This window comes from Malurus melanocephalus, unplaced genomic scaffold (genome assembly GCF_030028575.1).
Source record: "Malurus melanocephalus ecotype Western Australia unplaced genomic scaffold, MMel_1.1 scaffold_193, whole genome shotgun sequence".
Taxonomy (NCBI): domain Eukaryota; kingdom Metazoa; phylum Chordata; class Aves; order Passeriformes; family Maluridae; genus Malurus; species Malurus melanocephalus.
In genome coordinates, this window is record NW_026623425.1 from 826,408 (window position 1) to 841,080 (window position 14,673).

At 59.5% G+C, this 14,673-nt stretch overlaps 2 protein-coding genes across 3 annotated transcripts in view; one reads left to right on the plus strand and one right to left on the minus strand.

Moving 5' to 3' along the window:
• The first annotated feature begins 191 nt into the window (after positions 1–191).
• TMEM120A (transmembrane protein 120A) lies at positions 192–6,953 on the plus strand. The gene is made up of 12 exons (XM_057373327.1): positions 192–336; positions 2,320–2,438; positions 2,874–2,990; positions 3,400–3,459; positions 4,095–4,190; positions 4,426–4,515; positions 4,847–4,912; positions 5,055–5,116; positions 5,298–5,390; positions 5,991–6,055; positions 6,622–6,690; positions 6,773–6,953. Exons 1-12 carry the CDS (start codon positions 262–264, stop codon positions 6,884–6,886), a joined length of 1,026 nt encoding a protein of 341 aa, XP_057229310.1. The 5' UTR covers positions 192–261; the 3' UTR covers positions 6,887–6,953.
• A 1,379-nt stretch (positions 6,954–8,332) lies between these two features.
• The window catches only part of LOC130577751 (NADPH--cytochrome P450 reductase), a 26,434-nt gene continuing 20,093 nt past the window's right edge, over positions 8,333–14,673 (minus strand). For both annotated transcript variants that reach the window (XM_057373325.1, XM_057373326.1), the window contains exons 8-16: positions 14,177–14,275; positions 13,426–13,542; positions 12,597–12,715; positions 11,376–11,557; positions 11,109–11,258; positions 10,384–10,651; positions 9,771–9,916; positions 9,500–9,585; positions 8,333–9,283 (exon numbers count right to left, since the gene is read on the minus strand). In XM_057373325.1, the coding sequence (XP_057229308.1) occupies positions 9,139–9,283; positions 9,500–9,585; positions 9,771–9,916; positions 10,384–10,651; positions 11,109–11,258; positions 11,376–11,557; positions 12,597–12,715; positions 13,426–13,542; positions 14,177–14,275 (1,312 nt within the window). In that variant the 3' untranslated portion in view covers positions 8,333–9,138. The remainder of the gene's footprint in view (positions 9,284–9,499; positions 9,586–9,770; positions 9,917–10,383; positions 10,652–11,108; positions 11,259–11,375; positions 11,558–12,596; positions 12,716–13,425; positions 13,543–14,176; positions 14,276–14,673) is intronic.

The following is a 14,673-nucleotide window of genomic DNA, read 5'->3' on the forward strand; positions in this document are numbered from 1 at the left end:
GCTGGGGTTGGCCGGCTTTGACCGTGAATGCACCCCGGGAGCTGCCCGAGCTGAGAGCGAGCCCGGCGCGCCCAGCGAAATGCTGCGATTTGTGAGAATTTCGTATTTTCCAGGCTCTAATTTAGAGGGAAACACGGAATGCAGGAGGCCCCGCCCCTGTGGTGGCCCCGCCCCGGGGCGTGTCCGGAAGGGGGCGTGGCCCCAGCGCCGCCCGTCGCCGCGGGCCGGGCCGGGCCGGTCGCCGCCGCCGCCATCGCCGCCATGGCCTGCGGCGTCTCGGTCGCCGAGTGTCTGCGCGAGTGGGAGGAGCTGCAGGACGGCTACCAGCGCATCCAGGTACCACCAGGCCCGGGCTACTCCCGGGCAGGGGCCGAGGGACCGCCCGGCCGAGCGGGGCACGCCGGGGTTACCGGCGCCGGGGGTGGGGGATGCCCCGCGGGTGCCCCGCAGCATCCCCGGCGGGTACCGCGGACAGCCAGGCTTGCCACTCTGGAGTCCAGGCGCTTTCCCGTGGGTGTGTCAGCCATCGGCTATGAGCCTTGTGCCTCGGGGCAAAGCGTTTCGGAGCAGGACAGGGGTGCCAGGCTGTGCCGGGGCRCGGTGCTCGGTAAGAGCGGGGTGCYCCACTCYGATGCCCCAGCCCGCCGTGGACGTGGCGTGGAGACCTCGGATCTCCCGGTTTTCCAAGGCTGGGAGCGGGGACCGGCACTGCCTGGCGTGGCATGGCCGGACGAGGTGCGCAGATGCCGTCTCACTCCTTATCGCTCCTCTGAGCCCAGCTTGGGACAGCCCGGAGCCAGCCAACCCCGCTGGGAACCCGGCCGGCGAGCCGAGCTCCGGGAACCCGGGCACACTTCGGCCAGGCGCCTTGTCCCGACTGCCTGCCTCTCCGTACCCTGTCACCGCCGGGGCTGGCCGGGGGCTCCGTGCCAGGAAGGTGACTGGTGTCAGAGGTGCTTCCACCTGCTTTGTGTAATCCCCAGGGCGCTGCCTGCCGGGGAAGGAGTGGGCAGGGTTCAGCTCACACAGGGGTCACCCAAGGGAAAGGTTGGCCAACCATCTCCTGCTGCTGCTCAGGTCACTCGGCTGCAGCTGCACCCGTTCCCTTTCCCCCTCCTTCCCCCACCGGCAGCGGGGTGAAGCGGATGTTGTTGCGGACACGTCGCTGCTGTGCCCAGATCTGGGGCAAGGGAGGCTTTGAGAAACCTCCTCTTGCTCCATAGGGGTTGCGTGGATGTCCCGGGTCTCCCATTTCGAACCCTGTGTGCAGCCACACAGCGCCGGCCCTTCCCTTTGGAAACCTCCTCCCGRGGTGGCTCCTGATCCAGGCTGTCACCGAGCGTGGTGCTTAGATGCTGGCACGGCTGAAGAACTTGTCACAAAAGCCACTTGCTCGGAGTTAACTCCAGAGTCAGAAGGAGGTGACTGTAGATGGCAGCAGGAAAGCTTGATGGTCAAGCAGGGAATGTCCTGGGATTAATCAGGGGTATAAATCACTGCTGTGGAGTTGGGACTTTCTGGGATTCATTCCCTCCTTGACCCTGCTTGTCACCAGAGGGAGTTTTCCCTCTGCTCTCGGTTTCACCTTTCTCCTCTGGGAGCAACTTTAAGATCTGGTGATCAAGTGGCCGATAAGAGCTACAGAGGTTAAAACTTGTGTGTGCCAAGGTCTAGTCCAAGGGTTGCTGTGAGCAGYGTGTAATTCCCTGCTGGAAGTGCTGAGGTGAGGCCGTTTTCCAGCTGACCTGGACAAGCAGCAGCATTGATCCAGCAGCTCTCCCCTTTCCTTACTAAATATAGTGGAGAAATGCATCCAGCCTTATCCAGGTGCGGTTGGGTTACCGGGCTCTTGGCTSCAGCCCTGCTGGGACTCTGTCCTCYTTGTCCAGCTCACTGACAGGCTCCTTCCAGCTTCCAGGGGTGCTTAGGTAGAGCCCAAAGCCACAGATAGGGGTTGGGAGACCTGGAGACTGACAATGAGTYCTGCCCCAACACTCAGCGCCACTGTTCCAGCTCACAGTTGTATCCTGGCCCAGACAGCATTTATTCCCAAGTATTTCCCATCTGCTATGTGCAGTCATTGGCGTCCCAAACATGGGAACATCCTGCCTGGGATTGGGGATGGGCATCCCCATGGAAGCAGGGCTGGCTGCAGGCTGTCCCCARACACACCTGGCCTTCTGTGGTCACCCCTCCTCTCACCCACCAGCTGCACAGGGGAAGTGAAGGATTTCTGTTTTAACAGAAGCATCAYAGAGTGCCCAAGGACAGGGGTGTCKGGGCAGGCAGCTCTAATGCATGCTGGTCTCTCCTTCCCAGGATAACCACAAGCTGTACAAGCAGAAACTCGAGGAGCTGACCAAGCTCCAGGATGGCATCTCCAGCTCCATTGCTCGGCAGAAGAAGCGGCTGAAGGAGCTGTCGCTCGCCCTCAAAAGGTGAGTCAGTGCTCTGTGACAGCACAGGAGGGGAGAGCAGCAAGGACRGGGCTGTCAAACTCACCTCGTGTCTCAAGTGTGCTGTGGGGAGGCTGATCTTCCCCAGCCTCCTTTCCTCTGCCCTGTTTGCAGTTCAGAGCTTGCAAGGGATTTGCAGGTATCACGAACTGCCCCCCTCCTGCACCAAGCTCTCGCCATCCATCCTGAGGGTGAGAGACCCTTCTGGCYTCGCCTTGCTCCCATTCCTGCCTCCTTGAGCAACATGTCAGCCTGACAGAGGAGCTCACCCTGCTGATGGAGTTGTGGGCTTGCCTCCCATCCACCTTCCCTGTCCTTGGGGTGTCCTTGCCCGAGTCRGTCACCTGTGGAGTGCCAGCACGTGCTGATCATGTTGCAGAGGCTCTCCTGATGCCAGTGCCTGTTCTTCCTCCCCAGATGCAAAACCGAGGCCACTCCCGAGCAGACCGTGTCCATCCAAGAGACCCAGAGCCTGATTAAAGAGAGGCAGAACGTTTTCTTTGAGATGGARGCCTACCTGCCAAAGAAGAACGGGTGAGAGGCACCTCAGCTCTGGGTGGGACACCRGGGCCACCCTCCTCATCCCTGGAGGCAGAAGAGCCCCTGTCACCCTGCTTCTGGCAGTGTCACAGCTGTGCTGCTCCGCTTGGGCTCCCCCAGGACACCTGGGCAGGAGCCAACAGTGCTGCTCTCGTGCCCCTCACTGCTCTGCCTGCTCATGGCCTTCACCCACCCTTGGACAGTGTTTGTGCACAGGGGGAAGCCTGGCAAACACCCCGGKGCCTGTGGGAGGTGGGGTGTGTGCTCCCCCACCCATCCCTCTGCCCATGGGAGGGGATTTGTGCCAGGTAGCTCTGAGTGGAGGCAGCTGGGGGCTCATCCCTGGCCCCACTGGTGGCAGAGAGGGGACAGTCCCCATCCTAACACTCTGCTCTCTCTGCAGGTTGTACCTGAGTCTGGTGCTCGGCAACGTGAACGTGACGCTGCTCAGCAAACAGGCCAAGTACGGCCCCTCCTTGCTGCACCTCTGCTTTTCCTGGCTTGGGATCCCCTTGGCACCAGGAACAGTGGGGCTGGCTCGGCTCACCTGGTGGAGATTCCCTTCCCGAGCTGTTTTCTGCATCATTTCCCAAGAATCAGCCAAATCCTTGGCTCTCCTTACATTCCTGCCACTGGGCTGGGATGGATCGTTAGCTCCCACAAGTTAATAGGATCCTCCACTGAAGCCAGGTCGATGTTCCCACTGTGTCAGGGACTTCCAAGAGAGACAGGCAGTGGAAAATCCCCTCTTCTTCCCTTGGAAAAACACCAAAAATTGCTTTGGGCCCATGAGAGCCCTCATGATGCCAGAGGTGCCCAGCCTGGAGYCTGTGTCCCCTCTCCCTCTGTTCCCCAGTCCTCCCCTTGGAGACCTGTGCAGATCCCAGTCTGCTCATCTTCCCCACAGGGGTGGGGTGTTTTGTGATGCTCAAAACTGTTCCAGCTGTGTGGAAGCAGCCTGATGTGCTCTGCTCTCAGAAATGCCCCCAAGGCGAGGTTTTTCCCAAGAGAACATCGCTTTGATCCAGCCAAGTGGGATGGGAGGACCCAAAACTTCCAACAGTCACTGCTCCAAGACTGTCCTTGTGTTTCCTGCAGGTTTGCATACAAAGATGAGTACGAGAAGTTCAAGCTCTACCTCACCATCATCCTACTCATTGTCTCCTCCTCCTGTCGGTTCCTYTTCAACTCCAGGTGAGTCTGGCTCAGATGCTGAGCAGAGATCTCCTCCCCTTGTCCTTCTCTCCCACCCTGGAAGGTCCAGAGCTGGACAGGAGATCCTGATAAAGCATCTGGACACTGTCCTGGAGGTGGGGTGGCCTTTGTGGCTGCTGTGGCCTCGATGGGTGSTGGGGAGGGGACTCCCTGCCCTCGGGGGTGTCACCGTGTCCCCAGCACACACCTTCACAGCCTGCTCTGTGTGACCCAGGGTGACAGACGCCGTCTTTAACTTCCTGCTGGTGTGGTACTACTGCACCCTCACCATCCGTGAGAGCATCCTGATCAACAACGGCTCCAAGTGAGTGCCGGGCTCGGGGAGGGGCYGGGCAGGGGCTGGGGKAGCTGGGACCCGYCCCAGGGAGCAGCTCCCTCCTACTCAGGGCGTGTTGACAGCTGCGGGAGCAGGGCAGGAGGAACCTCCCGTGTGGGGGCGGCGCAGGAAGGTGGAGCTGGAAGGGCCRTGGTGCTGCCCAGCCCCGAGGTCCCCGGTCCTGCTCCGAGGACCATTTCCTAACCAGCTCTAGGAGCTGTGGTGGGGCTGTGGCTGGGCTGTTCCCCTCTCCTGGGGTGCCTTTGGCTCTGGATTCACGCCCCAAACCTGACACCCCTTCTCTGTGTCTGCCCTCCAGAATCAAAGGCTGGTGGGTTCTCCATCACTACATCTCCACCTTCCTCTCAGGTGTCATGCTGACATGGTAAGCGTGTGTCCCCTGTCCCCTGGGGAGCTGCCTGGGCTSTGGGCAGCCCYGGCCAAGGGGCCACAGGGGCTGTGGGACAGGCAGGGCTGGCTGTCCCCTCCCAGCCCCACGTGCCCCAGCCAGCACCATCTCTCCACAGGCCAGATGGGCTCATGTACCAGATGTTCAGGAACCAGTTCCTCTCCTTCTCCATGTACCAGAGTAAGTGCTGGGGCAGGGGCTGAGCCGCAGGTGCTGAGAGCGCCTGCAGAGCTCTGGAGCTGCTCACGGCTCTCAGCTGGTTTGGCTGTTCCCKTGGCCTCGGGTGGCCTTTGTGGGACGATGCCAAGGCTGGGAAGTGATCCCTGAGCAGCTGCTGACAGCAGCCACGCTCTCCTCACAGGCTTTGTGCAGTTCCTGCAGTACTACTACCAGAGCGGCTGCTTGTACCGGCTGCGAGCGCTGGGAGAGAGGCACAACATGGATCTGACCGTGGGTGAGTGGGATAGGGGGATGTCCCCTTGCTGGTTGCCCCAGGCTGCCAGCAGTCTCCTCCCAGCTCCAGACCAGTGCTCAGCTCACTGGGAGCTGTGGGTTCTGCTACAGRTAGCAGTGACACTTTGCTTTGAGGTCACTTTTATCGGTGGCAGGAACAGTAAAAGCTACAAATCAAACCAGAACTCTGAGGATTATCTCCTGGGGGGCAGCAGGTGACTGTCCCCCTCCTCCTGCTCTCCTGGGAGCATCAGCCGTTAGCTGGTTCCCTCAGGATGTGAGGTGGCAGTGATGTGACTTCTGGGCATCCAGGCTTTCCCCAGGAAGCTCCTTCAGACATGAACATCCCCTAACAGCCCAGGCGCTGTGGGCTGTCACCTCCCCCGGCCCCTGTGACACTGAGGGCAGGAGCTGAGGGCCTCAGAGCCCCCTGTTGGATTAGGAGCCCCTGCCCTGTCCCCAGTGCGAGTTCAGGGAGGCTGGAATGGCAGGACCTTCCCAGCCAGGCCCAGGGTGGGCATTGAGCCTCCCTGCCCACCCTGGGCTCCATCGTCTCCCTGCTCCCATTTTGGGTGCTCACACCAACCTTCATCCTTTACAGAGGGCTTCCAGTCYTGGATGTGGAGAGGCCTCACCTTCCTGCTTCCCTTCCTCTTCTTTGGGCAGGTGAGTGTGCAGCAGTCCTTGTACAAGCCCAGAGCCTCATGTGAGAACATTCCTGCCTGTACTTGAGGGTCTGGACATCAGAGTCCCCACAGGCAGCTCCGATATGGGATGCCAGGGGCAGGGAAATGCATCCAGCAAATGCTGAGCCTTTTCCTCCCGAGCACCCACCGCCTCCAGAGCTGGGGAGGTGACGTGGGGAGGAGCTGAGGTGGTTCTGCCCAGTGCTCAGGTGCAGAGGGGTTTTGGTGAGARCCATCCAAAGCCCTCCTGAGCTCCAGCTCTGAGCTGCTGCTATGAAGGATCGAGTCCTTCCTCAGTCAAATCCCCGAGGCCAATGGCCAAAGGCTGGTCCAAGGCTTCTCCCCAGCCCTGTGGCACGAACTGGGGAATATCCCAGCTGGGATCCTCCAGGGATGAGCCCTCTGGCCCTAAATGTGGGTGGGGTTTCAGTGCCCTCACATGAGGTCGGTGTGGGGTTTGCACTCAGAGGGAGCAGCTGGGTTAGYGTCAGTCTGGGGCTGAATCTCTGAAAGCAGCGACTGCCCTCAATCTCCTCTCTCTTGCAGTTCTGGCAGCTCTACAACGCCATCACCCTGTTCCGCATGCTCCAGCACCCCGAGTGCAAGGAGTGGCAGGTGAGGAGGCTCCCGGGAATGCCGGGGCAGGGGGATCCCCMGGGCAGGCTCCTCCTGCTGACCCCTGCCTCTCCTCCCACAGGTCCTCATGTGCGGCCTCCCCTTCTTCATCCTCTTCCTGGGGAACTTCTTCACCACCCTCCGCGTGGTCCACCAGAAGATTCAGAACAAGAACAAGGACACGAAGGAGAATTGAATTGGGGCAATGTGGGGGCCTGGACTGTTTATCCCCCCCGGCTCCATTCCCTATTCCCATCTCATCAATTCCGTCCGGACTCTGGTGTCTCATCCCATTCCCTGGAGGGTGTGGGACGGAGCTTGGGGCCCGCTCCTGGACAGTCCATGTGCTCCCCACGGGGCTGGACCCGTGCTGTGGTCACTCACCTGGAGTCAGGAGCACCCTGCATCCTGTCCTGGCCCCCTTCCCCACCCAAAGAGCGGGATGCCCAGGACAGCAGCTCCCCTTTGTACTGGGATATGCTCTGGCTGCTGCTCCCCACCCCACGGGGAYGAGGCAGTGTCCAGGGATGGCCTCCCACAGCTCTGGGGCTGCTCGAGGCTCCCCATCCCCCCCAGCCCTGCACCCAGGGCTGCCCCTGTGGGATGAAGGCCCTGGGGCAGCCTGGTCACTCCAAAGGCAGCTGGGGCTGAGCACAGCCCTGGGTTCCAGGTGTGCTCCAGCTCCTCCCTCGCCTTCAATCCCCAGGGGAGGGGGAGCTGGGGCAGAGGAGGGGTGGGAACAAGCAGCACCCTGGGCTGGTGTCCCCAGAGRGTGCCCGTGTGAAAATAAAGGGAAGGAGCTGCCCCGGGGCACCGGGACAGTCTGGGAATAGCTCCCACACTCTGCTCTGTGGCTCTGCTTCATCAGGAAGTGGGTCCTGACAAAACCTCCCCAAAAGGAAGGTGGAGGTGGGGCGTCAATAGGGCAATTGTCACAATAGGACCAGAGGAAGCGGCCTTAAGGTGCACCAGGGGCGGTTTAGGTTGGATGTTCAGGAAAATATCTTCACAGAAAGGGTTGTCCAGCCCTGACAGAGGCTGCCCAGGGGAACTGTGGAGTCACCATCCCTGCAGGGATTTTTTTTAAAAGCCATAAAGATTTGGCACTTGAACGGTGGGTGTGGCAGTGCTGGGTTAAGGCTTTGACTTGGAAAGGTTTTCCAGCCTAAATGATTCCATGATTCTATGAAAAATCATCTCCCTGTGTCCATCCACCAGCCTAGGGTGCAGGGTGGGGCTCTGTGGGCTCCTTCCCGTGGCACCCCAGCCTGCACAGGTTGTGGCCAGAGCTGTGGCCACGCAAGGGAGTGCAGCAGGACCTCAGTGTCCCTGCAGGGAGGGAAAAGCCTCCCTGTACCAGCGGTACCAGCACTGGGAGCTCTGGAAGAACCAAAGAGCAGGTTGAGCACAGCTGCACCCCTGTCCAGAGCCCCCCAGTGCCATCCCTCCCCTCCCCGAGCCCAGCACYGAGGGCAGGGGCTGCCCCCAGCTCAGCCTAAACCCAGAGCTACACCCCAAAATTTCCACACATTTCTCACCACACCCCCAAATTTCCTCCCAGTTACCATCCACCGCTCCTCCTGCCTCCCTCTTCCCTCTGGCTGAGCAGAGAGAATGCAGGAAGCAAACTCCAGACACAGTATTTTTATTCCAAGGGCAAATGTATTTAAATAATTTACAATCATTGGACAGTCTGAAAGTCTGGGGTTTTTTTTGTTCGGGCTTTTTTTTTTTTTTTTTTTGCTTAAATCACAAAGATGTTCAAATAAAAACAGTATTTAAAAAACGACCGTAAGCGGCGTGAGGGAGGGGCTGGCCGGGGAGCAAGTAGGGCCCTAAGGGCTRAGACCCCGCCTCCCAAACCGGGTGAATTCCCGAGGGGAGAGGAGCCACCCCCTTCCCGCTGCTGCTGGAGCCAGGGCRGGCAGCAGGAATGGAGGGGATGCTGGTGGGGCCACGGGACAGCTCKGTGCCCAGAGCCAGCCCCACATCCCAGAGATGGGCAAACAGGGGTGGCAGCAGGGAGGCAGAGCCCCTCCAGCCCTGTGCTGTCCCTGCAGGCCAGGGGGGGCTCAGCCCCCGGGGATAAGGCAGCACCTCGTGTKTGGGGAAGGTCCCCAGAGCTCGCTGGCAGTGTCCGTCCCGTCTGCCCCACAGCAGCTGTGTCCCTGATGTCCCCAGCCTCAAGGYAAACGCTGGTGCCACAGGGGGCACSCTGGGGTGGCACTGCAGCTCCCGGGCAGCAGCCTGGGCTACCCCCCTGCCCCTCTCAAGCCCTTCCAGCCCCTGGGAGCACAGCCCGCCCCGAGGGGCTGCCGAGGCCGGGAAGGGTTGGGAGCGACACCGGGGTAGCGTGGGCTGGGGACGCCACTGTCACCCCCCGCAGCAGCGGCTGAGCAGGCACTGCCCAGGGGACCTGTCCTCTCCCCGGCCCTGCCAGCCCCGCTCTTAGCTCCACACATCCAGCGAGTAGCGGCCCTTTGTCATCAGTTTCTTTACATAGTCCACGGCCTGGGGCTGGCTCATGTTGCCGAACTCTGACACAATCTCGTAGAAGGTGTTCTGCACGTCCCGGGCCATGTTCCGGGCGTCRCTGCCAAGGGGGAGGGCAGGTGAGACAAGGCCACAACAGAGCCACAGAGCCCCATCTGTCACCTCCCACCCCGGACAGAGGGTTTGCTCACCCCACCCCTCTGCCCTCCTCTGAACCCTCCCAGAGCTTGTAATGCACAGCTGGGGAAACTGAGTCACGCTCATTTCCCTGAGAACAGAACTTCGTCTCCAAATCCCTATCCTGCCCCAGACCTACCCACACACATAGATGTGAGCCATGCCCTCGTTAAGCAGCTTCCAGATGTTCTCCTTGTTCTTCTTCAGCAAGTGCTGGACRTAAACCTGGCAGGAAATGAGGTGGGAGTGAGGAGAGAGGAGAGGAGCAGAGCCCCCACACCACTGCAGAGAGGGAGGGGAGCCAAGGCTGAGCTCTTGACTCTGGGAGATGGGCAGTGCTGGGTGCTCCTGCCTGCCATGGGAGCAATGGTGGGCAGCAGGAACACCATCCAGGGGGAATGGTGTGGTACCTTCTCAGCCTGGTCCCTGGAGAAGGCCACGTGGAGCTGGGTGAGGACTCCYTCCTTCTGGAAGCGGGCCAGCTCCTCCCGGTACAGGTAGTCCTCGCGCTCGCGGCGGCAGCCGTAGTAAAGCACCGTCTCACCCACCTCTTTGCCTGCAGGGTCRCACAGCCCCTGTCAGCTGGGTCCTGCCAGTCCCCAGCGCTGTCCCCTCCCCTTGTCCTGCCACCCCCAGCAGCCCCCTGAGCTGTGCCTCCCCTCCCCTGGGCTCGCAGGGCTGCATGATGGCTTCAGGTTATAAGGGGAAGCTCAGGACCAGTTCCCAGAAGCACCACAAGTTTTAGAAATGGGTCTGAGTGACTTGGCTGTAATTTTTTGGAGACGTGGTGGTGGCAGAGGTCAGGGAACTTCCTGATCTGTCCGCCCCCAAACATCCTCCGTGGCTGTGAGAAGGACAAAGCACCCTTGTGTGGGCACAACCACCCAGTTACTGTTCACCCTGCCCCATCACGCTGCTTCTGGTTGGGCCCACCAGCAACAGGAGCTCAAAGCTGCACCCTGGAGGCACCCCCTGGCCCCACAGAGCCCAGCTCCAACCCCAGGGGAGCTCCTGGGCACTCACCTTGCTGCTTCAGCCAGGCACGCTCCTGGATGAAGCCCATGAATGGGGCGACGCCAGTGCCCGGCCCGATCATGATCACGGGCGTGCTGGGCTTGAAGGGCAGCCGGAACTGCGACTTGCGGACGTACATGGGCACCAGGGAGCTGCTCCCGTTCTGGTCAGGCACCTTGCCCTTGAGCCAGCTGGTGGCCACCCCTTTGTTCAGGCGGCCMGTCTTGGTCTCGTACTCCACCGTCACGGCACAGATGTGGATGGCATTGGGGTGAACCTGYGGGGAAGGGGCGTTGGCACCGGGCAGAGAGGCACCCTGGTGACCCCACAGCTCAGTCCCTTGTGCTCAGGGATGGGGAGAAGTTTAATCTCATGTTAACATTGGGATATTCCTCCCTGCRTGCCCCTCGTGGGGCTTCTGTCCTGTCCTCAACTCATGGCAGGACCACTGAGCTTCCCTGGAGGCTGCCAACAACCTCAGGGCTTCAGGAACAAAGAGCAAATTTTAACCAGCCCCTAAAACGTCACCGTGCCAGGCAAATGGGCAAAGAGGAACAGTGTGGTGTTATCAGTGTGGGGTATCCCACTGGCTGCAGTGTGGGATTCTCCAGAGCCTGTGGGAGCTGGGATAACTCAATCTGCCCCTCTCACAGCTCCAGGAGGAGTCCCCCATGCCCAGCCCCCAGCTGAAGCAGCCCCTCCACAGCCCCATTCCCTGCTGGAAGCACACCCACCTTGGAGGAGGAGGCGATGGAGTAGTAGCGGGCCTGCAGGCGGGGCAGCAGCTCGCACAGGTGGTCGATGGGGGGCCGCAGGGAGGGCATGTCCTGCAGGATGGCCAGGATGTTCCTGCGAGCCTCCACCACCCAGCTCAGGTACAGCGCCTGCGGGCACAGAGGGCACAGGCGTGAGAGCCACCCCAACCACACGGCTGGAAACACCCCCTCAGCTCTCTGGGTGCCCTTTGGGGATCCCCCAGCTCAGCCCAGCTCAGCTCCCACCTTGCCCTCGGCGGCAGATGAGGCCATTTTGCGGAGGCGCTCCTGCTCGCCGGTGTCCGTGGCGTACTGGGCCAGCTCGTACAGGACGTTGGTGCGGGGAGGGTTGGTGATGTCCAGGTAATAGGTCAGSGCTGTCCGGTAGGATGTGGGGCAGGGGAAGGGGTGCTTCTTGTTGGATTCCTCTGGAGAAGTGGGACAGAAAGAAAAATGAAAAATCATCCACCTCATAATGGAAACATGAAGAGGTTTCATGCCAGCTGCGACACACGGTGAGGGCAGGAGACAGAGCAGAGGGCTTCAGAGAGGAGAGAGCAGCCCCAGCTCCACCTCCCACCCCACGCAGTTCCATCTCCCTGTAGTCCATTCTGTGTTTCACAGAAGCTGCCTGACAGTTTGGCAGCACAAAACACACCCTGAGTTGCCCAAGAGGACTCCCTGCCCCGAGATGTCCATGCACAAAGTCCAGCAAACCCCAGGCCATGCAGGAGGGCTGCCCTCCATGGCTAATTTGGCCTCAGGCACTCACACCTCCATCAGATCTGGCCTCAGAAGTGTCTTTGGCTCTGTCAGCCATGCACAGCTGTGCCAGCAGTCAAGCCTGGAGCTGTTCTGCTCAGCCTTGAGAGGTCCATACGGGGCAGGAATGACAGCACAGGACACYGCACAGGGGCCCACAGGCTCCAGCRSTGCTTTAAATCCACTTCCTCTCTAGAAACAGGAGCTCTCTCAGGCTTCTGGGCAGCACATCTGATGCCTCAGGRCTGGCTGTGCTGCTCCAGGAGTGCAGTGGGCAGCAGCTGCCATCTCCCTCATACCCGAGGCTGCTCAGGAAGAGCTCTTTGGATCAGCTCAAGTGYTCCCTCCTGGCAGTTCAGTCCCCAAGCCTGTGCCTCCTCCCAGGACTGAATAAGATCTCACACATTTGGGGCCCCTGTGGAGCTCCAGGGCTGCTGAGGGATGCTCTGGTGGGCTGATGCTCCATAATTAGGAGTGTGCTGTTACATAATTTGTTGTTGAATGGGCTCACTAAGCACATTTCACAACTGACCCACTTCAGCTGCTCTCAGCAAGCAGGCTCCGAGTCCCTGCTGTAACAGCACAGCACTAAGAGTGAGTGGCTGTGGGACATCTGTCAGCCTGGAGGAGACAGGACCTGAGGGTGAAGGACAGAGGGCACAGCTGGAGGAGACCTGCTGGCCCTCAGGGATCATTCATACTCACCATCCAAGTTGTTTAGGGACATGACAGTGTCCAGATCCGTGCCCAGGATCTCACCAATCTGGTTCACCAGGGAGGAGTCGTTGGCTGGGTACACGGCCACGTGGTCCCCGGACTCGTACCTGGCAGAGAGCAGAGCACGTGCAACACCTGCACCTCCTCCTGAGCAGCAGCTCAGCCCGGAAAAGAGAGGGTGCAAGAGGCAGCAGCAAAACACTGAGATCTGAGCTGCTGCACAAGCACCTGCACCATCAGGGATCCACAGAGCCAGCAGTGACACTGGCAGTGACATTGTGGGATAATGGTTTCAAGAATCTCSGTTTTTACAAGACCTCCAAGGTTAACAGCAGATTGCCAGAGTTCCACCAAGGGCAGAACAGAGCAAAGCTCCTCAAAACCTCTGCAGCTGTTATGACACCTGGATTCACAACTTCCTAACGATTCAAGGAATTTAAACCAGTAGGAAGGTTTTGGCAATAGGGCTTTTTTCTCCCCTGTGCTGGTACAACTAAGCCAGGCAAACACAGGCAAGAGCAATCTTCAGCTCTCCCCTCTCCCACAGCTCATCTGCCCTCACATTTATTGAGTGACTCCTAGAGAATTCTTGTAACTGGGACTGCTCAGATGGGACAGGGATGTGGGGTGGGATGGGATGGGCCCAAAGCAGTGCAAGAGCTGGGAGCAAGTTCTGACAGGGGGTACATGGGACAGAAGCCCAGAGGGGAGGTGTTAAGGAGCAAGGTTCCCTTCTGAGGTGTTGGATGAGGCCAGTGCCACATCCTTGTTCTTTTCTTCTGACAAAACACAGGAGCAGCTTCCCCCAGGGAATTACCTGATTTTGGAATTGGAGATATCCAGCTCCAGGTGCATCAAGTGTCGCTCTCCACCCTCGTTCAGCTTGCGGTTCTCCGTGACCTGAGCCAGGAAGGGGTTCTTGGCATCAAAGGGGCTGCAAGGAAAGAGAAAAAAGGCCCTCTGTTTACTCTCCTGCAGGCTCATGGAGTTCCACATATCCAGGTACCTTCCCTCTGCCTCCAGAGCAGGCTCTGTGATTTGGTTTTGTTCCAAAGCACACTGCACCMCAGCACCACCCAAATTATGATCCTGCTGCTCCCCACACTTGCACAGAAAACAGATCATGATCCTACTGCTCCCCACAACGGCACAGAAAACAGATCCTTTTCCTTCTAAGCACAGCCCAGCAGTCAACAGYTTCTGTCCCATTAAGGCCACGTGACACAGAAGTGGATTGGAGCGACTGTCACATCTCCAAGCAGTATTTCAGGSTGGAATTAATTTTTAAAGCTCATCTGCCTCCAGCTACACTGCCAGGAGCCACCCTGCACTGGCCACCCCAGGCAAGGAAAGGCTCAGGACAGGTGCTGTGGATGCACCAGCCCAACAGCACAGGTRACCACAGCCATGGCCATCTCCTCACCACGAATGGTTCATTAATTGGGGAATCTCAGAGCCTCAGTGGAGATCTAAGCCCATTTCTCCTGGGCAGAGACCTGCTGTGCTGCAGGAATGACCATCAGCCAGGACCTGCCCCGTGTACCCTGCCCAGGGGATTTGGCACTCACGGCTTCTGGTTCTCGTAGCTCTTGAGTCGGCCCATCTCCCCCGTGTACACTTTGTTCATGTTCACGTCTGTGTGCACCACCAGCTCGTACTGCCGGATGCTGCAGGGGAAAAGGGGAGAGAAGAGAGAAAAAAAGTTAAACTGAACCCAAAAGTACAGCTGGAACAATCATCTGCTTTGCTGGATTTGCTGCAGCTCAAAAACAAATGCAAATTCCATCCCTTTGCTCCACTCGAGGCATGAGGGACCAGGCAGATYCTGCAGAAAACCCCAAGAAAGAGGAAACCTCAGTGGGAACCTCACAACCAGCACAGCCACCTCCTACAGAGCCAAATCCATCACCTCCCCAYCCAGAACAGCAACCCAGAGCTGGGCTCAAACTCCCACCAGGACAGGCTCAGGCCAAACAGCCCCACTCCCTGTTCCACTTCACCCGTGCCCTCCTTGAGCCTGGGAGGGGAGGCTGTGCAGAGGAAAGGGAAAAACAGCCCAGGGCTG